A 25,822-nucleotide genomic window follows, 5' to 3' on the forward strand; every position below is an offset into this window, starting at 1 on the left:
GGGGTGTAATGTTTCCCCAATACAAGGACACATCCTGTGATCCTGTGATGGATTATGCTCATACAATTTGGATAACATCATGCATTTGACTAATAATACTACTAATAAAATGTTGATACATTGGTTTTCCATGCTATATATATATGTTTATGTTCCTCCAAGAAACATGTTTAATAATACATGTGATCCAACTTGACTTGAAAAGTATTTATTTTAGTATTATCCCTCTTTTATTGAATATTTTAGGGTTGGCAAATAGCTGAGGAAAGTTCTAAACGATGTAAAAGTTTGTAGTATTTAAGAGCATAGATTATTCCTGTTTTTCTGTAACGGTGGTGGTGTGGGGGGGTTGACAAGTGACGTCTGTTTAAGCCTAGTGTGCTAGTATTTTGGCGCTGTGATTTCATCTTCAACAGGCTTCTTCAAGTCTGCGGGGCTCGTTGGGCATTCAAAGTAGATCAAGTCTGCCGGCAAGAAATGATAAGAGATGGGCTCATGTTGCGCCGCGCCCTCAAGGAAATCTTCTCGCTTCTTTTTGACACCTCATTTCTGCAAACGCAAACCTTTCAGGAGAACCAAAACCCTTTCCCCAGCCTTCTACAGGGTCTCTTCAGGCTAGGGGAAATGATCAATATGCGGTGTATTGCATGGTGGTCCGTCATCATGCAGTATCAGTGACATTATTTGTATACTGTATTGACACGAATATAAGATACAACTTTTTCCTCAAGCAAAAGAGTCTAAAAACATGTTTTGTCTTACAGTAGCTTTCTGCATGGGAGAAAAAAAAATAGCTATGAATTCATCAGAGGACGCTGCCTCACAAGTCAATTCAGTCAACATTTTCCAGCAGGAAGATGGTTTGACAAGATATCGTATATCCGCATGTCTTCTATTGTGTCTTAATAAGTGAAACTGAATTTAAAATGTGTTTCGGCGCTTCTGAGTTTAGAGCAGGGGTGTCCATACTTTTTCCAGCGAGGCCCACACACTGAAAACTTTGATATTTCAAGAAAAAAACTGCATCTCAGCTTTGTGATATTGGTGAAAAAATATGAACTTTTTTGCTTTGTTTTTTTCCAATGTGCTGTTTTTACTTTCCAAATATTTCAAGTTTGTTCTTCAATTATTTTTGTAAATTATTTTTTAATTTTCATGATATGATTTTATTCCCATAATATTTTAATTTTATCTCCCAGCCAGTCTTTGTTGTTGTTATGTTATAACTTTTAGATTATTTGTTGTTAATGTTACGAGTTTGTTCCCATAAAATTGTGCCTTTTTTTTCTTCAGGACTTTTTTCTCTTAATATTTTGATGTTATTGTCATAAAATTACAGCTGTTTTTACATTCCATTTTGAAAAATCTTCCAAGTATTTTCAGAATATGATTTTATTCCCATAATATTTTAATTTTATCTCCCAGCCAAATTGTCTTTGTTTTGATTGATTTTCATTATGTTATGACTTTTATATTATTTGTTAATGTTACGAGTTTATTGCCATAAAATTGTGCCTTTTTTTTCTTTCTGACTTTTTTCTCTTAATATTTTGATGTTATTGTCATAAAATTACAGCTGTTTTTTCATTTGTTTTTTCATTCCATTTTGAAAAACTTTTGTTTCACATAATATTTTGGCTTCATTCTCATGACATTATTACTTCTTCTGCAACCTAAAAAAAAACAACTTTATCCAATGGTTTGTTTCTTCTATTATTACAGCTTGAAAAAATTGCTTATTATTTAATATTTCACTTCTTGTAAAATTACTGCTAATTTTTCCATTGTTGCTGCAGCTGTTGTTATTCATTATGTTTTTTGTTAAATTTTGTGTCTAAAGTGCGGCACTTTGGACACATGTGGCTTAGAGTAGCAAAAATCCATCCGTGCGTCATGGTTTTTCAACATTGGCCGGGATCTTTGTACATATCACCGACAACTAGAGGGGCTCTACCACATAGTCAAGGTCTGGAGATTTATACATGCAAACCAACAAGAGGTCCCTGATGAAAGCCACAATGTTAACAAAACGGAGGAGGAAGGAAAATAGCATGACAGCAGCAATATGTTTTAACAAGGATACAAAAACGCGACGGCGGAGCAGCGCCAAGACATCGAGGCATGGTGAGAGTAAACTCTTCCAACAAACTCTTCCAATGTTAACGTGTTTTTATTATGTGTTATTTATGTCTTACTCATATGTATAGCAATATGAGTGTAAAGGTGACTGTACAGATTTTTCTAATAATATATATATTAACATGTAAACATATCGTTAACAGGTTGTCAATGCTCTGACAATAAAAAATATTCCATTATGAATAAATATTCCTACTTTGCAGAAAATCACCGAACGATTAACCACGATAAACAAGGGAGGACAGAGTATATGTGATATTTTTAAAATACCTAAAATATTAAATCATATATATATATATAATTAAAGACTTTGCGCTTCAGAGTTTCTCACAAATATATTAACTGATAATTTACACCAGCAATCAAAGCCGGAAAAACTGAATTTTATTGCAGGTTTGAATTTTCCCAAGCAAAATAATCCCTAACACGGGCTACTGCTAATGCTACTTCCAGTCCCTTAGAACCAAAATACAAAATACAAAATACAAAAATTTACAGCAACCCATGTGCACAAGTCTTATTTATGTCTTAAACGGCTTATTTTCTCTTATTATGTCTACTATATTGAGTGATGGAGTGTAAAGGTGACTATAGGGGTGTTATTTCATGTCTAGAGGGCTCTAATAATGTTAAAAACTGTGTTTAGAAGGTAGTAAATAGCTGCTCTATCTATGAAAATGTTGATTTATAAATAAGAAATCCTATTATCAGGGCGATAAACCAGGGGTTACGGTATATTAAATATCACAGTATTGTGATATTATCAGTATATTAACAGTATATTATTATAGTACTGTGAATTCCCCAATACTTTATACTGCTCATTCAAAGGACAAGAGCGATCCTGTCCTCATTTTCTTCCTATGTTTACATTTTTTTTCCACGTGTGCTCCAGTTTGAGCGGAAGCCTTGTATGCTCAACTGTCACACAACATCAGTGTTACTTAACGGGCCACATAAAGAGAATGGCAAATGCGGAGCTTTTCTGCGAGCACTTCCGTGTCTTAAGATGCTCATTTATCAGAAACGGTTAAGAAGGATGCTAAAATGTATATATATATATATATATATATATATATAGATAAAATGAATGTGAAGTACCAGCTGAAGACAAAGGCCTTCTTCCTTCCTTGACCCAACCCCCTTCCATGCGTGTATTCCACACGTCTGCCCTTGACATGCCCACTTCCACACACGCACACACGCACACTGAGGCATTACACACTGTCATGTCAGCTCTGGTCAACTTTATGCTGGTCAGAGGGCTGACGCTCCGTCTCCAACCAAGGTCGTGCATGTGGGGGTGCTTAGGGAGGCGCATCGCCAACCTCGACGCCGATGGGCATGAATAAACAATAACACCCCGTCACTCATGTGTTTATTGTGTTACAATTAAACACACTGTACTATTTCAGGGCTGCGATGAAGAAAAATAGCTAAAACATCACTGACGCAAGGACGGGGCTTGGGAGGGGTGCGGTGTGGATGTTCACATCGCCCTCAACCCTCAACTGTCCCCCCCCCCCCGCCTGGAATCTTTTGACAAATTGGTTGTGAGGCTTTTTTTTTTTTTTTTTACGACTGATGCACATATCGCAAAAATCATTTCTGCCAAGCCTCCCCTCTTTCTTTCCCGTCTCTGTGACCTGCCCGTGGGGACATGACAAGCGCCATCGCTCTATCAAGCCCTGGTCTTTCCAGGACAATGCAAATGATGACAAATTCCATCATCCTGCATTATGTGCTTCGCCCACCACCCCAACCCCCCCGTAATCTCCCTAATTCGAGAGAATCGGGGAGGGTCTCGCTGTTTCGGCTTGAGGGGCATGTTTGTCTGATTGAATGATGATGAAACGGCAGCCCTCAGCCTCCGTCTTGTTTCCCTATCCATCCACCTCGTCTCTACTTTTTTCAGATTCTACCCTTGCTGTGTTATAATGAGCCCAATATAAAAAGTCCACGTTAAGACAAACAACCTATAATTGAACATCATCCATGTAACAATGACTTTTGCACAAAGAGTGATGATATCAACAAGGCTCTGGATGCACACACTCGGTGTAGTACCGCCTCGGCTCAACAGATGGCAGTAGGGCTTCATGGTAAAACAGCAAGACCTTCAACAAGCATGAACAAGAGTGGACGCCATCAAAGTCTCCTCACATTTCTTTCTTTTTTCTTTTGTTGCCCAGTGTCAAAGATGTTCATTTTAATAAACTACAAATTCAACTCGTCAAATAGAGGAATATGATGTGATTATCACTGCTGGAATAACTACACAAATAGTGTCTATGTTAATAATCAAAGATCCCACACTGATAATAATAAAACATACTGTAGAATCTATGTTATTGATTCAAATATTTGCACATTTTGTGACTAGCTATAATAAAATATCTACAAAAATACAGGCAATTATATTTTTGCAAATCATGTAACATAATCAAATATAATTTTTGTCATTTCAGTAACTACATAATCTGATGCATTTACAATACAGCAATGAAAATATGCAATATAAAATAAAAAATAACATTAACAACAAATATCTACAAAAAAGATAAATAATTCACACAAAAAACCCCGAAAAGTAAACAATCTCACCCTTAACATAAAAACTGCACAACCTAAGGTACCTCATAATTATTAATAACATGTACATTAAAAGCCGACATGCCCAAACGTCCAAGTAAAAAAAAATATGTATTGTATTATGTATTAATCATCCATGGCAGGTCTTTTTTTAACCTGATGATGACAGTGGCATTTGAAAAATAAATGACTGCGGTTAAAAGTTCCCACTCAGACAGATTACTCCACGCTGAATTTATAATGATCAAGCGTCGGACGCCAAATAGCAGAAAATTGAAAGTAAACGCTAATCTTGCCCGAGTCCTCTTGTGGTGTTGCTGCTGCTAAAATAAATAAATAAATAAACACATTCTGTATTAAATGAATGGATGCAGCAAATGGAAATGCTGGCATATTGTTGCATGTGGAAGTAATAATCATTTCTAACCAGAGGCAGGGACTGTCACTTTTAATGTGTGCAACTTAAGGAATTGTAGAACTGGGGCATAATAATCACATACATCATCCGCAGTAGAAAATTCCTAAAATACAAAAAAACAACAACAACAAAAAAGCAGCAGTGTGCAGAACAGCATCACTGTTGGATGTTTTTTTTTCTATTTAATTTATCAAAAACATTACAAATAAATCTCTACACCAATAAATCAGGTTTTGGCAAATGCTGGACAAAGTGCAGGCTTAAGAAAATAATAATGCATGTAATATTTATTGTTTTCAATACATGATTCCCACCCTAATATGAAAGTATAAGGTCAATTTGTATCTGCAATATTTATAGACTAATACTGCATTTCTTCCGGATTTTTTTTCCCTGGAGTAAATCAGTACTAGTACTTCTAAAAAAACAATATTAAATGTTGGCTCACTGTATTGGTCAGTCTGTAAAAACAATCAATATTTGTATATATATATATATATACAAAAATATATATATATATTTTAATTAAATTCAAAAGAATATTTGAAAAAAAATAGTATTGGCAAATATTGAAGTAATAATGTCAGGTGCTGGGTCCCTGTATTGGTCGGTCTACATTGGCCACATGTGTTTATTTCACAAGGATGATTTGAAACATCATCTGTATGTGTGTGTGTTTTCTTTTTTTTTTTAACAAATTAAATATTCCTTACTGAAAAAACCCTAGCATTAGATACTGGAAAATGTATACTGACCTGTATTGGTCAGTCTGTATAGGTCGATCTATGACGGAAACATGTGTAGATTTTTAAAATGTGTTTTTTAATTTTTTTTAATAAATGTAACCTAAGTTTAAATAATATAAATATATATTAATATATTTTTTATAGTATCAATAACTTAAGTGAAATAATATTAGATGCTGGGTACCTGTATTGGTCGGTCTATGCTGGCCACATATGTATATTTAACACAAGGAGCATCCTAAAAAAATATATTTTTTTAAAATACATTTAATATTTCTTCTTGAAATAAGGAGTAACCCTCCCCCCCACAAGAATATTAGATGTTTAGCCCCTGTATTGGCTACATGAGTATATTTCAAACCATCTTCCTGGTATGTGTGTTTGAGGCCCTGTCAGCTTTGGCCTCTCGTCAAAGCGTGGGGAGGAAACACACACAGGCAGCTCTGAATATAGCGGCTAGTTACCATAGTAATGGGATGGTCATATATCTCTCCCCTCGCAGACAGCACGGAAGGGAGTGGACTCGTTTTTTTTTTTTTTTATCTATGCATTTCCTCTTCGCTTATTTCAATCCACAAATAAAAAAAACCCTCCGCCTTCTTGAGATCGAGTAGCCAATACTGGGATACAGGGGGGTTCATTCTCGCACACACACACACACACACACACACACAGACACGCGGGACTACAAATAATTGACGTGTTTTGACTTTGAGTGTTTGCTGTCGTGATAGCGTGGGTGTCACGGCGAATATCTACCGTAAACACACACACTTCTCCATGAACCCTTTCAGCATGCTGATGCTCGTCAGCGGAGACCAAGTGACAATATGCAAACATACACTCAAGAACCTTGTGGTTCTTTTTAAAAATCACAAGCAATACCTAGCTTTAGATTTCATTTAAACACATTGGAAACAACATTAGTTACACAGAAGTGATATATCAATATTATATTATAAACAATTGGATACAAAGCAGTCTAATCTTGATTAGTTTTTCGTGCATTAGTATGACACAGTGATGTTCTACACTACCATACTACATTTTTTGTGTATGAAAACGTTTTAAAAAAAAATTATTGATCTTCACAGAAATAAAAGATAGTTTCAAGCACTGATTCTGAGTCGAGACCTGCATGGTGGGGTTTTTGCCTGGGGGAAAAAAATACAACAAACAACCAAATGTCCCCAATTTGCATGAATAACTACTGCTTTAGAGTACTCAGTGTACACTTTTATTGTCTAAATAGCAGGCAACACCAGTGCCTACGAGCATAGTGGTGGTTGCATCATTACCGTCTCAGGCTGCACGAGTGCTGCCGGCACTGAGAGAGCTGCGGTTCATTGGCACATGAAATCCAACATGTACTTTGGCATTCTGAAGCAGAGCATGATCCCCTCCACTGGGAACCTCTAGTATGACACTGTATATGACACAGTAGAATATGTAGTCATTTGGGGGCCCAAGGCAAACCCAGACACCGGGGCCCTATTTGTTTACTATTAATGTGTACCAGCTACTAACAGTGTATTTCCTGAGCTAGATAAAGTCGTTCAAATCCTCCTGGGGTATGGTTATTACCCAACAAGTGAAGCATCTCAGTGCTTTTGCTGTAATTGATAAGAACACTATAAGAACATCCTTCTGTCTCGAGAGACAATGCTGGTGCCCCCAGGCAGGGCACAAGCCTGGGCAGAGTGGATGGAGATGATTTGCTGAGAAGAACATTCAGCAAAAAAAATGTTTTTTAATTTTATTTGGGCAAATATATGAAACATTACAGTGCATTTCTTACATCAATCAAAATATAACTTTCTATTATTTACATTTGTATTCTGCTATCTGATCACAAGCCCAAAAGGAGTAGGCAGAAGCAAAAGCTTATAAATGCCTACCCCTTTTTGCAAGATATAATCATGTCTTGTTTTCCCCTGTTATTATTATCATTGTAATATTATTGTTATTATCATTATTGTTATATCTGTATCATTATTACCATTATTATTAATATCAACATTATTATAATCATCATTAATCTTACCATTTTCATCATTATACTTTTTTGGATTTTTTTGTTTTTTTTTTTAATTATTTAATTTTACAGACTTCATTGCTTCTTGTAGAGTGCTGTATCATTCCATCTGTTGTTTTCTGAAATCTGCAGTATTTATGCTTTTTTTGCATTTTTGTCCTTTTTGCAAGATATAATCATGTTCATGCCACAGTCTTGTTTTCCCCTATTATTATCATTGTAATATTATTATTGTTATTATCATTATTATCATTATTACCATTATTATTGTTATTATTATCAACATTATTATAATCATCATTAATATTACCATTTATCATTATAGTTGTAACAATTTTGGATTTTTTTTATTTTTATTATTTAATTTTCCAGACTTCATTGCTTCTTGTAGAGTGCTGTATCATTCCATCTGCTGTTTTCTGAAATCTGCAGTATTTGTGCTTTTGTTTACATTTTTGTCCTTTTTGCAAGATATAATCATGTTCATGCCACAGTCTTGATTTCCCCTGTTATTATTATCATTGTAATATTATTATTGTTATTGTCATTATTATCATTATTGTTATAATCTTTATCATTATTACCATTATTATTGTTATTATTATCAACATTATTATAATCATCATTGATATTACCATTTTCATCATTATAGTTGTAACAATTTTTGGATTTTTTGGTTGTTGTTTTTTTATTATTTAATTTTACAGACTTCATTGCTTCTTGTAGAGTGCTGTATCATTCCATCTGTTGTTTTCTGAAATCTGCAGTATTTATGTTTTTTTTGCATTTTTGTCCTTTTTGCAAGATATAATCATGTTCAAGCCACAGTCTTGATTTCCCCTGTTATTGTTATCATTGTAATATTATTACTGTTATTATCATTATTGTTATAATCTTTATCATTATTACCATCATTTTTGTTATTATTATCAACATTATTATAATCATCATTAATCTTACCATTTGCATCATTATAGTTGTAACAATTTTGGAATTTTTTTAAAATTATTTAATTTTCCAGACTTCATTGCTTCTTGCAGAGTGCTGTATCATTCCATCTGTTGTTTTCTGAAATCTGCAGTATTTGTGCTTTTTTTTACATTTTTGTCCTTTTTGCAAGATATAATCATGTTCATGCCACAGTCTTGTTTTCCCCTGTTATTATTATCATTGTAATATTATTATTGTTATTATCATTATTGTTATAATCCTTATAATTATTACCATTATTATTGTTATTATTATCAACATTATTATAATCATCATTAATATTACCATTTGCGTCATTATAGTTGTAACAATTTTTGGATTTTTTTAATTTCATTTTACAGACTTCATTGCTTCTTTTAGAGTGCTGTATCATTCCATCTGTTGTTTTCTGAAATCTGCAGTATTTGTGCTTTTATTGTCAATTTATTAGCCTATTAGCCTTTTTCCCCCCTGAGTGTAACATTTACATATCATTTTCTGGATTGCATGTGTCTAATCTTGTGTATTAAAAAACAAGAACTTGAGACTGTGTCTGGACAGGTGACCAACCCAAACATCAGTTTCTTCTTGTTAAGCCCTACCTTGAGGTTTTTAGACGTGCTTTTTAGTTTGTGTGTGTCTAGTCTTGTGCATTAAAAAGCAAGGTTTTAGGTCTGTGCTCAAACCGATGACCAGCTCCAGCCCCAGTCTTCACTTTCTGTGCCTAATCTGGGTTGTTTGTTTGCATTGTATTTTATTTTATTGTATTGTAATGGTTGTTGTATTGTATTATTTAATAATAATAATAATAATAATAATAATAATAATAATAATAATAATAATAATAATAATAATAATAATAATAATAATAATGTAAAACCTTAACACTCACACCTTGGAAATACCCCAATAACGATTGCAGTCATAGGATACCTAAATTGAATAAGCATGATAACTAGTGAGTGTCATTTATTGACCAAGTATTTCCAACTATTGCACATCCTTTTAATAACAAAATATAGAGTAATAAAAGAGAAAAACATCAGTCCATGATCCCTTTCTTTCCGATGGCAGTCAGACACTATTATATTCCACCAAGAACACCTCCAATTAACGAGTGGACAGAACTGCTATTTGCCTGCGTGTGATATGAAATGCACTGTGACACATCCGGTCCCTTCCCGTGTCCTCACTCCAAGGTACACGCTAATAACCAGCCTGTGTTGACCAAACCAGGAAGCCATTAAAATACTGTACATGATGCAATGACCCAAATGCAGTTGCCAAGGCGTCAGCTCCGTCCGAGCCGGGAGTTTCAAACCACATGTCAACACTGATATACTGAACACGCCGGAAAGCCTCAAACGAGCGGGACAGGGATTCCGAGCCAAGGCTAAATTACATGAGCATGTTGTGGGAATGTTAAATGTTCAACAAAAAGCATCAAGAGAGTGGAAACCTCTTTTGGCTCTGGAACAGAATAAGAATGGTTCGGTATTCTGGTCCGGGCCAAAAAGTAAACAAAAAAAACAATCGTTGGTGCATACGTTGGCGCAGGTCATACTGGCAGTAAAGAACATATCCATAAATTAAGGACTTGATTGGGCAGCTTTTGGGATGTTACTCAAATATTCCAAACCAAAATGCCATCTGCTTGGTTAAATTGTGGTTATTTTTTATATTCTTCTGTTTTGTTTTTTACTTCTCAGGGCCCCCAAAAAACCCTTCAGGTTGTCTTTGAAGACATTTCACCACTCCCAGCAGGTATGATGTACATGCACCCTGATTTACCAGTCATGACATGCCAATTTGGTAAGGACTTAGGTAGGTTTGATCAGTGGGTTTGATTCATGTTGACCCCCGTGTTTATGGTAATGGTAATGGTTTAATTTCATTTGAATATGCATCAGATTACAATTGAGTGCATCCCATAATCAGTTCACAGTTCCACATGTCCAAAAGGAGTAGGAAGAAGCAAAGCTTATTAAATCCTACCCCTCCATCTGGTACTTTTACAATCAGTAACTGTTACGTTTGTTCACTTCCTGCTTTCCATAATACAGTTTAAGGTTTTTTTTGTTTGTTTTTTTAATAATGCACCTCATACCAAAGTAGGAGGTGATATGAGCATCCAATGCCATAATGGGTACCATAGTAAGTGTCAATATAGTGATATACAGTGAAGAAAATAAGTATTTGAACACCCTGCTATTTTGCTATTTCTCCCACTTAGAAATCATGGAGGGGTCTGAAATTTTCATCGTAGGTGCATGTCCACTGTGAGAGAGATAAACTAAAAAGAAAAATCCAGAAATCACAATGCATGATTTTTTAACAATTTATTTGTGTGATACAGCTGCTAATAAGTATTTGAACACCTGAGAAAATGAATGTTAATATTTGGTACAGTAGCCTTTGTTTGCTATTACAGAGGTCAAACGTTTCCTGTAGTTTTTCACCAGGTTTGCACACACTGCAGGAGGGATCTTGGCCCACTCCTCCACACAGATCTTCTCTAGATCAGTCAGGTTTCTGGGCTGTCGCTGAGAAACACGGAGTTTGAGCTCCCTCCAAAGATTTTCGATTGGGTTCAGGTCTGGAGACTGGCTGGGCCATGCTAGAACCTTGATATGCTTCTTACGGAGCCACTCCTTGGTTTTCCTGGCTGTGTGCTTCGGGTCGTTGTCGTGTTGGAAGACCCAGCCACGACCCATCTTCAATGCTCTGACAGAGGGAAGGAGGTTGTTCCCCAAAATCTCACAATACACGGCCCCAGTCATCCTCTCTTTAATGCAGTGCACTCGTCCTGTCCCATGTGCAGAAAAACACCCCCAAAGCATGATGCTACCACCCCCATGCTTCACAGTAGGGATGGTGTTCTTCGGATTGTACTCTTCATTCTTCTTCCTCCAAACACGCTTATTGGAATTATGACCAAAAAGTTCTATTTTGGTCTCATCTGACCATAAAACTTTCTCCCATGACTCCTCTGTATCATCCAAATGGTCATATGCAAACTTAAGACGGGCCTTGACATGTGCTGGTTTAAGCAGGGGAACCTTTCGTGCCATGCATGATTTCACATCATGACGTCTTAGTGTATTACCTACAGTAACCTTGGAAACGGTGGTCCCAGCTCTTTTCAGGTCATTGACCAAGTCCTGTCGTGTAGTTCTGGGCTGATTCCTCACCTTTCTTAGAATCATTGAGACCCCACGAGGTGATATCTTGCATGGGGCTCCACTCCGATTGAGATTGACCGTCATGTTTAGCTTCTTCCATTTTCTAATGATAGCTCCAACAGTGGACCTTTTTTCACCAAGCTGCTTGGTAATTGCTCCGTAGCCCTTTCCAGCCTTGTGGAGGTGTACAATTTTGTCTCTGGTGTCTTTGGACAGCTCTTTGGTCTTCGCCATGTTACAAGTTAAAGTCTTACTGATTGTATGGGGTGGACAGGTGTCTTTATGCAGCTAACGACCTCAAACAGGTGCATCTGATTCAGGATGATACATGGAGTGCAGGTGGACTTCTAATGGGCAGACTAACAGGTCTTTCAGGGTCAGAATTCTAGATGATACACAGGTGTTCAAATACTTATTTGCAGCTGTATCACACAAATAAATTGTTAAAAAATCATGCATTGTGATTTCTGGATTTTTCTTTTTAGTTTATCTCTCTCACAGTGGACATGCACCTACGATGAAAATTTCAGACCCCTCCATGATTTCTAAGTGGGAGAAATAGCAAAATAGCAGGGTGTTCAAATACTTATTTTCTTCACTGTATATAGCACATCATGACTGGTTCAAGACTCTTCATCCTTGTATTTAGCAAACATCAACTGCTTGTATTGTTTCTTGAATTGGCTCATCGTTGTGCATTGTTTGAGGTCCTTACTCAATCCATTCCATAGTTTGATTCCACATACTGAAATGCTATGGCTAGCATAACGTAGTCCTAGCATAGAAGTGTTTCAAATGTACTTCTTCCCTGAGATCATATTTCTCCTCTCTTGTAGAGAAGTATTGGATGACATTTTTAGCTAATTGGTTGTTTTTAGCCTTATGCATTATTTTAGCTGTTTGAAGATGAACTATATCAGCAAGTTGAAGTATTTGTGATTTTAGAAATAAGGAGTTAGTATGTTCTCTATAGGCGGCATTATGAATTATCCTTACTGACCTTTTTTGCAGTACATTTAGCGAGTGAAGATTGCTTTTATAGTTATTAGCCCATATTTCCACACAATAAGTAAGATGGTAGAACCAGAGAGCAATAAAAAGTGTGGAGTGATTTCTGATTGAGAACTAATTTTGTTTTGTTCAATACTGAAATATTTCTGGCCACCTTATGTTGTATATTTGTAATATGAGGTTTTAGCCTTATGCATTATTTTAGCTGTTTGAAGATGGACTATATCAGCAAGTTTAAGTATTTGTGATTTTAGAAATAAGTTTAGTTTAGGATGAGCAGAGCCTCCAGACATTGTTCGTTGGGTGGACAGGACGTGACTCAATTCTCATGAATCCTGACTGTCGTATCGTCCGGACAAAAGTTTCAAGTTTTCACATATAATTCAGGTATTAGGAAAAGAAAAGCAGCTGCCCAACATGATGTTCTTTTAGGGAGCAAACCAGTGCAAATTTTTCATCCACCCAATTACTCCACAACTCCCAGACCCACCCATTTCCCCCGTCGCCGCCTCGTGGTCAGAGGTGATCACTTGTTCTTTTATTAAACGTGATAACACCCCTCACGTCGTGCACGCCACCGCCCCTGCTCAGCTGCTGTTCTTTAGCCTCCAGCGCTACGGCATATTATCGCCCCATTATTTCACGCATGCCCCGACTCTTTTTTTTATTTTTCACATCAGCCGCTTTTGAAATAACCTTAATAGACGGGAAAAATTGAGACATTTATGAAGTATGGGCTGTGTTTATGAACAAAAAAAAAAAAAAGAAATCCATAAAGTACGACGTGGGAGAGGTGAGATAAAAGCCAGGTTTTAATAGATGATGGCAAACTGGGGAGAGGCGTCAAGATGCTGACAGGCGCCTCCTCCGAGATCCCTCATTTTACCGGATTAATTTTGTTGTATTAGAAATGAAGTTAAACGTCCTAATTAATCTGTTAGAGCTCCTTGAAGACCTCCCTGAACGCAGATGCACGTAGGCACTGCTTTGGAGATAATTACTCTTCCGTGCTAATTGAGGTGGATGTAGTCTCTATAGATGTAGGTTTTGGTAGCGCAGGTTGACTTTTAATATCCAGTGGTAGCTCGGTTTTTGTTAGTAATTCCTTCGAAAAGATTCGACGAAACCGTACCGTGCAAAAAACAAAGCAGTTTTTCCCATAGTAAATAACATAAAACTTACTACAGTAATCCCTAATCACATGTTGCTGCTTTTTCAAAACTATATTAATAATTCATGTTGTGGTAAAATATTTCTTATTCGAGGTAAAACATATATGCTAATTCACACAAATTTGACATATTTTTCCACAATAAAATTGCATAAAAATTGCAACATTTGTTAAAAAAAAACAAATAAAGCATTCAGAAGACACATTCAAAGACGCTATGATGATATATAGTATTCTGTAATGGTCACTCGGTGTCAGTAATGTTACATTGAGTTAAAAAAAAGAAACAAGGACCTTACCCAATGCTGATTTAAAGTGTTATTTATGTCTCATTATGTCAACTATATTGGGTAATACAAAGTGTAAAGGTGAATATAGGGGTGCTACTTCATATTTAAAGGGCTTTATCATCCATCCATTTTCTACACCGCTTATCCGCACAAGGGTCGCGGGTATGCTGGAGCCTATCCCAGTTGTTTTCGGGTGAGAGGTGGTCTGGTCGCCAGCCAATCACAGGGCACATATAAACAAACAACCATTTTCACCACACTCACATTTGGGAGTCACCAATTAACCTTGCATGTTTATGAATTGTGGGAGAAAAACGGGGGAGCTCACGGGGAGAACATGCAAACTCCCCACAGAGATGCCCAAGCGGGGAATCGAACCCATGTCTCCTAGCTGTGTGGCCTGCAAGCTAACCACTCCCCACCATGCTTTAACCATGTTAAAAAAATGATTTAGAAGGTCGTAAACAGGTTTTCTATGCTCTAACTACAACAACATTAAATTTATAAATAAGGAATTTAACGGAAACACTTAACATAGTCGGGTCTGGAACTAATTTATCACGATAAACAAGAGATTACATTACTGCATATGAACACATTACACATTCCAAAAACATGCTAGGTTAATTGGCCACTCCAAATTGTCCATAGGTATGAATGTGAGTGTGAATGGTTGTTTGTCTATATGTGCCCTGTGATTGGCTGGCCACCAGTCCAGGGTGTACCCCGCCTCTCGCCCAAAGACAGCTGGGATAGGCTCCAGTACCCCCCACGACCCTCGTGAGGAAAAAACGGTAGAAAATGAATGAATGAATGAATGAATGAATGAATGAAGGAACACCTCATAGTGCTTGTAAAATGTAAGAAAATGTCACGGCTATGATTCTGGACTTGGCTTGACCTGAAGACTTGAACTTGGTCGTCTTTACTTGAGACTTGGGATTGAAGACTTGAGACTGACTGACTCTCACTTCTATCTGCTTGAAAAAAATGGTTGCTTAGTTCCAGCAACTCATACAGTAGTTCGTACAGAAAAATAAATACTACAGGTCCTCAATTGTATTCCAAATTGGGGACGGGGGGCATGAAAAAACAGGGCGGGCATGACAGAATATAATTGAGAACCACTGTTTTAAAGCATGTTCTTGTAAGGCAGTGGTTGAAACGGGATAGCAAAGAACATCCATGGCTGTATTTCTTCCAAGTGGTTTTGGATTCTTCACTGCATTCCAACACGGTCTCATTTCATTTCCCGGCACTCTCTACGTGCTACTATTTCCAAAATCCCCACAGACATTTTTTTTATGAACTTGGCTGTCTTTTAAATAATCCAAATGACAATAGGTCTTGGTTAGGCCATAAACCTCCGCCAAGGCCTGGTAATTCCAATTTGGACTATCTCCATATTGTACGATTTGATCGACAGATACCGCCTACATATGATAATGATTAGCTGTCATTGGGAGTGCTACATTATTCATTTCCTACCGCTTTTCCTCACGAGGGTCGCGGCTATCCCAGCTGTCTTTGGGCGAGAGGCGGGGTACACCCTGGACTGGTCGCCAGCCAATCACAGGGCACATATAGACAAACAACCATTCACACTCACATTCATACCTATGGACAATTTGGAGTCGCCAATTAACCTAGCATGTTTTTGGAATGTGGGAAGAAACCGGAGTACCCGGAGAAAACCCACGCAAGCACGGGGAGAACATGCAAACTCCACACAGAGATGGCCAAGGGTGGAATTTAACCCTGGTCTCCGAGCTGTGAGGTCTGTGCGCTAACCACTCGACCGCCGTGCCGCCCAGTGCTACATTATCCACAGGAAAATTTATTAAAATAAGAAAAAAATATTACTTTATGGTGACCAGAGCAAAGAGCTCCGATCGATATGCCAGCAATAAAAATCGGTCAATTTCCTTGAAAAAGAAAGGCCGATAAATAGGCCGATAAATAGGCCGATAAATAGGCCGATAAATAGGCCGATAAATAGGCCGATAAATAGGCCGATAAATAGGCCGATAAATGCCCTTTGGACGCTGATCACAAAAGCCGATCACCTCTGGCTCGTATTATTGCAGCATGTAGCCTGTAGCCATCATCTGCCACCCACTTTCGTTTCCTTCACAACAATCATGTCTACCGTGTAGGCCTTACCTGTCGTTTGCAAAAATTTTGCACCCAACAAAACATGCCACAAAAATATCTCGCCTGTCGCAGTGAAAACACTTGAAGGAGTATGTTGAGTTTTTTTTAAGACTAACGATGTGATCATCACTAAAATGGCAGCTAATGTAACTAAAAACGCCGGACACTCGCCTGCATGTGTGTTTGAAAATGAAGGTGATTTTATGGTTCGCTTTTTCATATCCCATCGCAAATTTTTGAGTATAATAAATATAAATAATTACGGTATGTGCATCATGGCAAACCACATCTCTCAGTTATGACGGTGGACAGAGGCACTCTATTGCGACCTTAACACATCAACAGCAGTGCAATTTCAACACCATATACCGTGTATAGCAGGGGCCTCAAACTCAATTTACCTGGAGGCCACTGGAGCTAGGGTCTGGGCAAGGCTGGGCAGCATCAGGTTGGAATTGAACTCAGGATGCCATAACTTGATTTACCATATTCCATGAACCTCCTCTTTGGTCTTCCTCTATGCCTCCTATCTGGCAGCTCTAAATGCAGCATCCTTCTACCAATATATTCACTATCTCTCCTCTGGACATGTCCCAACCATCTCAGTCCGGCCAAGTCCAATGCCTCTAACATGTTACGTCCCTCTGATTTACTCCTTCCCGATCCTATCCATCCTGGTCACTCCCAATGAGAACCTCAGCATCTTCATCTCTGCTATTCAGTTCTGCTTCCTGTCTTTTCCTTGGTGGCACTGTCTCTATACCAAACAACTCTATACCAAACAAATGACTGGTCTCACCACAGTTTTATATACCTTTCCTTTCATTTTAGCTGAAATGTTTATAATTTTTTTAATAAAATGTATTAATATAAATAATTACATTTAAAATCTATACATCCCTGTCCTGTCCTTTATCTTTCTGTGAAAAAAATATTGCAAAATGGGGCATATTTCACACATAGTGATTAATGGTGATTAATCTGTTTAAAAATGTTAATCATCCAATCATTAGAAAGTCCTAGAAAAAGTGTTTTGTTTGGGGTTTTTTATGTACATCTTGCCATTTGAATGAAAGTGGGTTGAGAAACATGTGAGGAGTAATAGTTTAATTAATTTCCATCAAAAATATATTTTTATGGCATATGAAACATGTCCTGAATGAGCTGAACAGTCAAATGTTTCAATGGCTTGGATCAGTTGAGAAATGTGGAAGTAATTAAGAGTCATAATAATAATGATTATAAATACTTCCAGTCTTTCGCACAATTAGTGTGGGAAGAATCCAGAATATATTTTATCCATAAACCCCATAAAAAAAGTTTGGGCAACATTCTTTGTTTGGGAACATTTGGCCTTTTATTGAAATTTGTCATAACAATTGCCGTGCTAGGCAGTAAAAATGAAGGAAAATGGCAAAAAATGCCCCCTTGCAATGCTAAAAACGTCAGCTGCCAAACTCTACATGTGTGGCCAAGTCCAACTTTTCATGAGGCTGTTGAGTAAAAGTCCAGGTCATAGTTTTTTAACATTTCCAGCTCCCGTCATAAGATTATTCAAATGTTCTACCATGCGCCTCGGCGTCCCTCCTCTGGCCCTTTGACGCTAATTGGCAGCGTCACATCCACTTCCCTCCGCTGATGCCTGCCGGTCCACTTTGACAATTTTCAAAATCCAATGCAAATCCTATTGTGGCTTTTGCACACGGCAGCCCTCCACAATGTCGACTGTCACTCACAATTAGACGAGCGGTGAAAAAGGACGGGGTGGGGGGGCTAGCATTCGGCCTGTGCGGTCGGCTCACTTCCCGCGAACACGCCCGGCGGAATGTGATCAGTGAATATAATTTCCCTGGCAAATATCCCAGGGGTGAGCCACTTACCTTAACAGGGAAGAGGAGATGTTTAACAAGCATACAGAGTCATCGTCTCTCCATTCGGCCCTGATCGGGCTATTGTGCTTGCCGCCATAAACAATGCTCCGAGGGGAACTACGCAAAATAGGCGACGTTCATTTTAACAGATGTGGGAAGTATTTTTTTTTATCCAACTGCCCACTTATAACCCTCATTGTCTCTTTTTCTGTATAAAAATGCTGTCTAAAGAAGTACAGTCATAATAATGTCTCATTTATCACGGTTAATTGGTTCCCGACCCGACTGTGATAAGTACATTTGCACATAATAAGATTCCTAATTAAAAAAAAACATCTTTATGACCTTCTAAATCGGTGGTTTCCGTCATGTCCCACCCTCACCCACCACGTACGTATACTTGTGCTACTCAAAAGAGTAGACATGATAAGAGAAAATAAGGCATAAATAAGACTAATGTTTATGTGTGTTGCTGTAAATGTGTTCCGGTGCAAGGGGAGCTGAGTCGAAGGCGGCCAGGAAGTGACATTGAAAGATGCCTGTTGTGAAATAATTGACACCTGCAATAAAAGCCTGTTGTTCCGGCAATCAAGTCTGGTGCTTGTGGGTCTCATCGAACATAACAGCCATACTACTAACATTTAATGACCTGTGGAATATCATTACAATGCCTTTGAATGCATCTTATGAATGCTTTATTTATGGGTTTGAGTTCATTTAGCCATTTTTATGATTGAAAATGCTTCATTTAGGCCTGGTGGTGTCAGGCTTCCATGCAGACGGTGTGGTTTCCATTCCTGGCTAGACCCCAACAACCAAACATTGAAAGGGTATCAGGTGAACTAACTAAGCCAAATCAAATCATACTGTTGAGATAATGAGAAAGAATGATTATTATTTTAGTATGAATAGTTATTTAAATTAAGTTATTATTATTAATAAACGTTTTATTTTATTTTGTATTGATGCATTTGTATTTTAGTGATTTTCATATTTATATACCTATTTGTTGTTATTATTATTATTATTTTATAATTATTGAATGTTTTCATCATTCTTTCATTGCTGCATCAGCTATGTATTTTTGTATTCATTATTTATTTACTTATTTGTTTGTTTGTTTTTTTACACGTCTTCATTTTATTTTTCATTGTCGGTCATCACTGCATGAGCTATTATTTATTCTATTTAGACCAGGGGTCTCAAACACGCAGCCCGCGGGCCAAATGTGGCCCGCAGGACACTAGTTTGAGGCTCCCACCTTGATATGAAAGTTTAATGTTAGTGCGGCCCGCGCAAGTTTGATATGGATGCTGTATGGTATCATGTACCCAGAAAAAATTATTACGTTTGATTAATGTTCATGTTAAAGGTTAAATAACTGTTAATAGTTATCCTCCCTATCCGTGTGGAAGTGGTAAGTTTTTGGCTATTTAAGTGTAAAGGAAATAACTTGGAGGCTACCGTTTAGGTCGCTAGCTCTCTAGTTTGCGAGTTAGCATGTGTCTCAAGACCCTGCAGTTGCACAATATGTTGTAAATAAAAAGAGTATTAATGTGACTATAGTCGTGTTTTGTCATGTCTACAGGGCTCTAATAATGCTTTGTTCATTTTAATATGAAAAAAATAATTTGTCTACCCACCAACTATATGTGGTTTCTTAGGTTTTTATTATTTGCTGTTTTATTATTATTATTATTATTATTATATTTATTTATTACTGATTGATTTTCTTTATTCTTGATTTGTTTATTTATTTTTCATCTTATTTTGTGTAGAAAAATAAAAAGTAAGATATTTGAGAACAGTGAAATGTTTTATCAGAGCTTTTCTTGTAGAAAATCGAAACCAAAGCAAAGTTTATCAATTTTTCTGTTTTTATTAAATGCGTTTTTTTGTTTTTTTTTGGAAAACCTGATGCGGCTCAGTCTCGCCCAGACCCGAGCTCCAGTGGCCCCCAAGTAAATTGAGTTTGAGACCCCTGAGTTAGACTGTCCAACTGAGGTTTAGGGTAATTGGTCTAAAACAAAGAAACCGTACCCATGACTTGTATTTCTTCAAAAAAACAGCTATTGCTCTCCATTATTTTAAAATGACAGGTTTAATAGCGACGTCTGATTGATGCAATAAGGCAGTAAAGAATCTTAATTAGATTATGCAAATAGAGTTTGAAACAATTGGCGGACACATTTGCATTGCATCTCTGCTAAACCACAATACAATTAAAAGGCATGAAGTTTGATGCAAACACGTTTAGAAATGATGATGTTGCATGTAAATCAGGTGCAGGCCTAAAAGGAATAGAAAACATAGCCTCGGGTTTAGCATACAATGCACCAATGGGGGGTTGGAGCCCCCTCTGCTTTGACATGATAAAGGTTAACTAATTCTTTGAATCAAATCTGTCAGATTTAGCGGGCCAGGTCGACATTCCGTCAGCTTCCTGAGAGCCAAAGCCGAAGATGTGACAAGACGGGCGGATGGATGACCGAGACGGGCCGAGTTTGAAGGTCCAGCATCCGTCATCTGTCAAGCTAATCAACATGTTAGCGCCTGCCCGTGTTGTAATGTATTCATCAGGGTAAAGACACAAGAAAGTCAACAACGCACGGGAATAATTCATAAAAGTCACTCCTGTCACGCAGCGTGTATTTCCACCAATAAGGCACACATCCATCAGAGAATCATCATCACATAGTCTGGTTACTACATTAAAAACCACCAGTTTCGCACGCCACCTCCATGTGTAGAGGAAGTTCATCCACAGAATTTTCTGCCTTGAGATGCAGGATCAGAATCAGCGACAGACAAATTCTGAACAAACTGCAAAAGGTGGCCTTTTTTTCTACCTTCAGACGAGTGAAGTTTCACACTTGACACTCATTTTTCCCGCCCTACTTTGCTGAATAGAGATGAGCGAGTCCACTATCTATCTGTATATGTGTCTGTACTCAGAGTGGGTGGGGCATAAACAGGATGTGGGCGTGTTTTAACCAGAAATGTGTCATCTATACATCTGAAATTGACATTGATTGATCAGACGTTCTACCATATCTTACTTATTGTGTGGAAATATGGGGTAATAACTATAAAAGCAATCTTCACTCGCTAAATGTACTGCAAAAAGGCCAGTAAGGATAATTCATAATGCCGCCTACAGAGAACATACTAACTCCTTATTTCTAAAATCACAAATACTTCAACTTGCTGATATAGTTCATCTTCAAACAGCTAAAATAATGCATAAGGCTAAAAATAACCAATTAGCTAAAAATGTCATCCAATACTTCTCTACAAGAGAGGAGAAATATGATCTCAGGGAAGAAGTACATTTGAAACACTTCTATGCTAGGACTACGTTATGCTAGCCATAGCATTTCAGTATGTGGAATCAAACTATGGAATGGATTGAGTAAGGACCTCAAACAATGCACAACGATGAGCCAATTCAAGAAACAATACAAGCAGTTGATGTTTGCTAAATACAAGGATGAAGAGTCTTGAACCAGTCATGATGTGCTATATATATCACTATATTGACACTTACTATGGTACCCATTATGGCATTGGATGCTCATATCACCTTGTACTTCGGTATGAGGTGCATTATTAAAAAAAAACACAAAAAAAACAAACTGTATTATGGAAAGCAGGAAGTGAACAAATGTAACAGTTACTGATTGTAAAAGTACCAGATGGAGGGGTAGGATTTAATAAGCTTTGCTTCTTCCTACTCCTTTTGGACATGTGGAACTGTGAACTGATTATGGGATGCACTCAATTATAATCTGATGCATGTTCAAATGAAATAAAACCATTACCATACTGTAATTTGTATAAGCCGCTACTGTGAACCCTGCAGCTAAAACATGGATGCAGCTAATATGTGGTCGCGTTCTGGTCTCGCCACAGGGAGAGAGGTGTCATGGGCCATGGAGTAAACTGTAATACCAAATATGACCAGATATACGTAGGTACCGTGCGGTATATGAACGATTCAGTAAAGATCAGACACTTCCTTCTGGTATTCTGGCATGAGAACACCATGGCACACTGGGGCTGCTTGAGGAGTGTGTCTGACTACAGTGCACCTTGGTTGTGTGCGGTGCACCAGGTTCCATGTTCCATTGCAAGCTCATTCAACAAGACGTCTGATCATTTAAAGAGATTTCATGAGACTTAAAAGAGATTTTACAGATGACCGTTTTCCATGTCTACAGAAAACCAACCCTTTTTAAAAATGTTTGCCCATTTTTTGCACCTTTTTATGTCAATGAATTGCCAAAACATCACATTTTAAAAATCTGTTTTCCTTGTGTAAACAGCCCCTGAAGGCAACCCCATCATGTAAATCCAACACAGCGTCAACTCCACAGGTTAGCCCTCAAGAATCCGAAGTGCGCAAAAGTCAGCCAGTCGTTGTGAGTCACGGCGTATATGCGCTGTCAAAGCATCTTAAACAAATAGCTAATCCGCGCATGTTCTCACTCATAGGCGGATTTGGCAGCAGGATCAAGGACAGCGAAGAGGAGATGGACACTATCCCTGTTGACAGTACCTTGACAAGTGTAATCCCGTATAATGCAGGCTGGGTAAACAAAAAAAAAACGCCAAGCTGAGCGTTCAACCGCGGTATCACCACTTCCTCCTGCTGGGTTTTTAGATGCAACATTCTTTCTGGGTTCCAAGCAGCAAACAAGTGACAAAAATGGATAGCAACTTCCGACAAGCATGGTACAAAACCACAATCATACGCTGCTGCACGGATAAACAGCAACAGAAGCCATGCATATAAACAAACTAGGCGTCATGGGAAAGATCCTCCGCATCCAAACATTATACAGCCATTGCCAACAATAAGTCATAATTATGTACATGGTTTCTGCTGGGTCACTCAAAAAGAGTTGTAAATTGTTCGCTGCCATGTTGTCTCTGGAACATTTAGTACACAGTGTTAAGTGGTGGTTATGCATGTGCAAACGTGGACAATTTTCCTGCAAACTTGCGTGCAGCAGCTGCCCTTTTGACGGTCTTTACATACAAATGAATGTGGAAAAATACACAGATAAAGAAAACACGTAAGGCTAAAAATGCAGCATTTTGCAGGTGGGCCTGGGTGACATTATGGAATATTATTCATTCATTCATTTTCTACCGCTTTTCCTCACGAGGGTCGTGGGGGTGCTGGAGCCTATCCCAGCTGTCTTCGAGCGAGAAGCGGTGTACACCCTGGACTGGTGGCCAGCCAATCACAGGGCACATATAGACAAACAACCATTCACACTCACATTCATACCTATGGGGAGAACATGCAAACTCCACACAGAGATGGCCGAGGGTGGAATTGAACCCTGGTCTCCTAGCTGTGAGGTCTGCGCGCTAACCACTCGACCTCCACCGTGCCGCCCTATCCAAATATATTATAACATATATTCAATCATCATAGCTTCAATATTAATATTTTATGTTATATTACATTATTATCAATCCATCGGGCAGCACGGCCGTCTAGTGGTTGGCACGCAGATCCTACAGCTAGGAGAACAGGGTTCAATTCCACCCTCGGCCATCTCTGTGTGGAGTTTGCATGTTCTCCCCGTGCATGCGTGGGTTTTCTCCGGGTACTCCGGTTTCCTCCCACATTCCAAAAACATGCTAGGTTAATTGGTGACTCCAAATTGTCCATAGGTATGAATGTGAGTGGGAATGGTTGTTTGTCTATATGTGCCCTGTGATTGGCTGGCGACCAGTCCAGGGTGTACCCCGCCTCTCGCCCGAAGGCAGCTGGGATAGGCTCCAGCACCCTCGTGAGAAAAAAAGCGGTAGAAAATGAATGAATGAATGAATATCAATCCATCTATTTTCTGTACCACTTATCCTGACTAGGGTCGCAGGCGTGCTGGAGCCTATCCTAGCTGGTTAATGGTGCGCAGGGCACATATAGAAAACCAACTACTCACATTCACACAGAGGCCTTCTAACCACCAGATCATCGTATAGCCCTACATTATATTATACCACACTACATTAAATACAAGTATCAATACAAGAAACCTTACGGCACCTTACCCTAAGGGCTTGACTGTAGGGCCCAATGTTGGCCGGGGCCCAGTGAGAAAGACTCTGTACATGCAGCGCCTCTCTGTGATGAAAGCTGCCCTCCGTTGGGGGCTTGGTCCAGTTATGGAGAAGACAGTCCATCTGAAGTAGCCGGCCAGCAGGTAGCGGAGCTTGCACACACACTCTGCAGAAAATGATGTCGTTTTAGACAACAACTGCAAAGAGTTTATTATGATATTGTGTGTATGGACTGTATTTGTACCTGGCTGGAGGGTTTATGCCAAAGTGATTCTTGTACACTGTGTTGAGTGGACCAAAGTCGTCCATATTGCTCACGTACAGGTGTACAAGGACAATGTCCTTCATGCTCCAGCCTCGACTGTTCAGCTCACCTGGACAGACAACAAAAGAGCGAGATGGGTTTCTACCAATAAACAACCTCATTATGGACATTATAAGCACAAAATGGCATGATAGCGTGCAGGCCCCACAGCTAGGAGACCCGAGTTTGATTCCATACTTGGTCATCTCTGTGTGGAGTTTGCATGTTCTCCCCATGTGTGCATGCATGGGTTTATTCCGGGTACTCCGGTTTCCTCCCACATTCCGAAAACATGCTAGGTTAATTAGCGACTCCAAATTGTCCATAGGTATGAATGTGAGTGTGAATGGTTGTTTGTCTATATGTGCCCTGTGATTGGCTGGCGACCAGTCCAGGGTGTACCACAGCTGGGATAGGCTCCAGCACCCCCACGACCCTTGTGAGGATAAACGGTATGGAAAATGGATGGATGAATAAAAGTCTGCAAATGCTGAATGGCGATTATTTGGGGATGCATAGAATAAACATATTTGTTGGGATTTTTCTTTTTCTTATTAAAGAAAATATGTTTTGTATGATTTTTTTTTTGCAGATTACCTCTAAAAATATGATATATCGTATCATTATAAATGATTCAACTTCAGTTTGGGTGCTTTTTTTTGTCCCCTAAGGCTGTTTTATTAATAACACCAACCTGTGTATTTGATCAGCGTAAAGAAGATAGCCTTATTGATGCATTTTTGAACAAAAGCTAACCCAGAGCACCGTGCTAATGGTGTTTGTCCCCACTGTAAAAGTGTGAGCAGCATACGCAGCATGTATGCACTAAAAAAAAAAAAAAAAAAACGCTCAAAGCCAAGTC

At 38.3% G+C, this 25,822-nt stretch overlaps 1 protein-coding gene across 1 annotated transcript in view; it reads right to left on the minus strand.

Annotated features, from left to right (window-relative positions):
- The window catches only part of dph6 (diphthamine biosynthesis 6), a 98,912-nt gene that overhangs the window by 25,000 nt on the left and 48,090 nt on the right, over positions 1-25,822 (minus strand). Inside the window, exons 11-12 of the mRNA XM_058091411.2 lie at positions 24,901-25,030; positions 24,648-24,822 (exon numbers count right to left, since the gene is read on the minus strand). Of these exons, the coding sequence (XP_057947394.2) occupies positions 24,648-24,822; positions 24,901-25,030 (305 nt within the window). The remainder of the gene's footprint in view (positions 1-24,647; positions 24,823-24,900; positions 25,031-25,822) is intronic.

This window comes from Doryrhamphus excisus, linkage group LG14 (assembly GCF_037039965.1).
Source record: "Doryrhamphus excisus strain RoL-2023G ecotype Guam linkage group LG14, RoL_Dexc_Guam_v1.1, whole genome shotgun sequence".
Lineage (NCBI taxonomy): Eukaryota > Metazoa > Chordata > Actinopteri > Syngnathiformes > Syngnathidae > Doryrhamphus > Doryrhamphus excisus.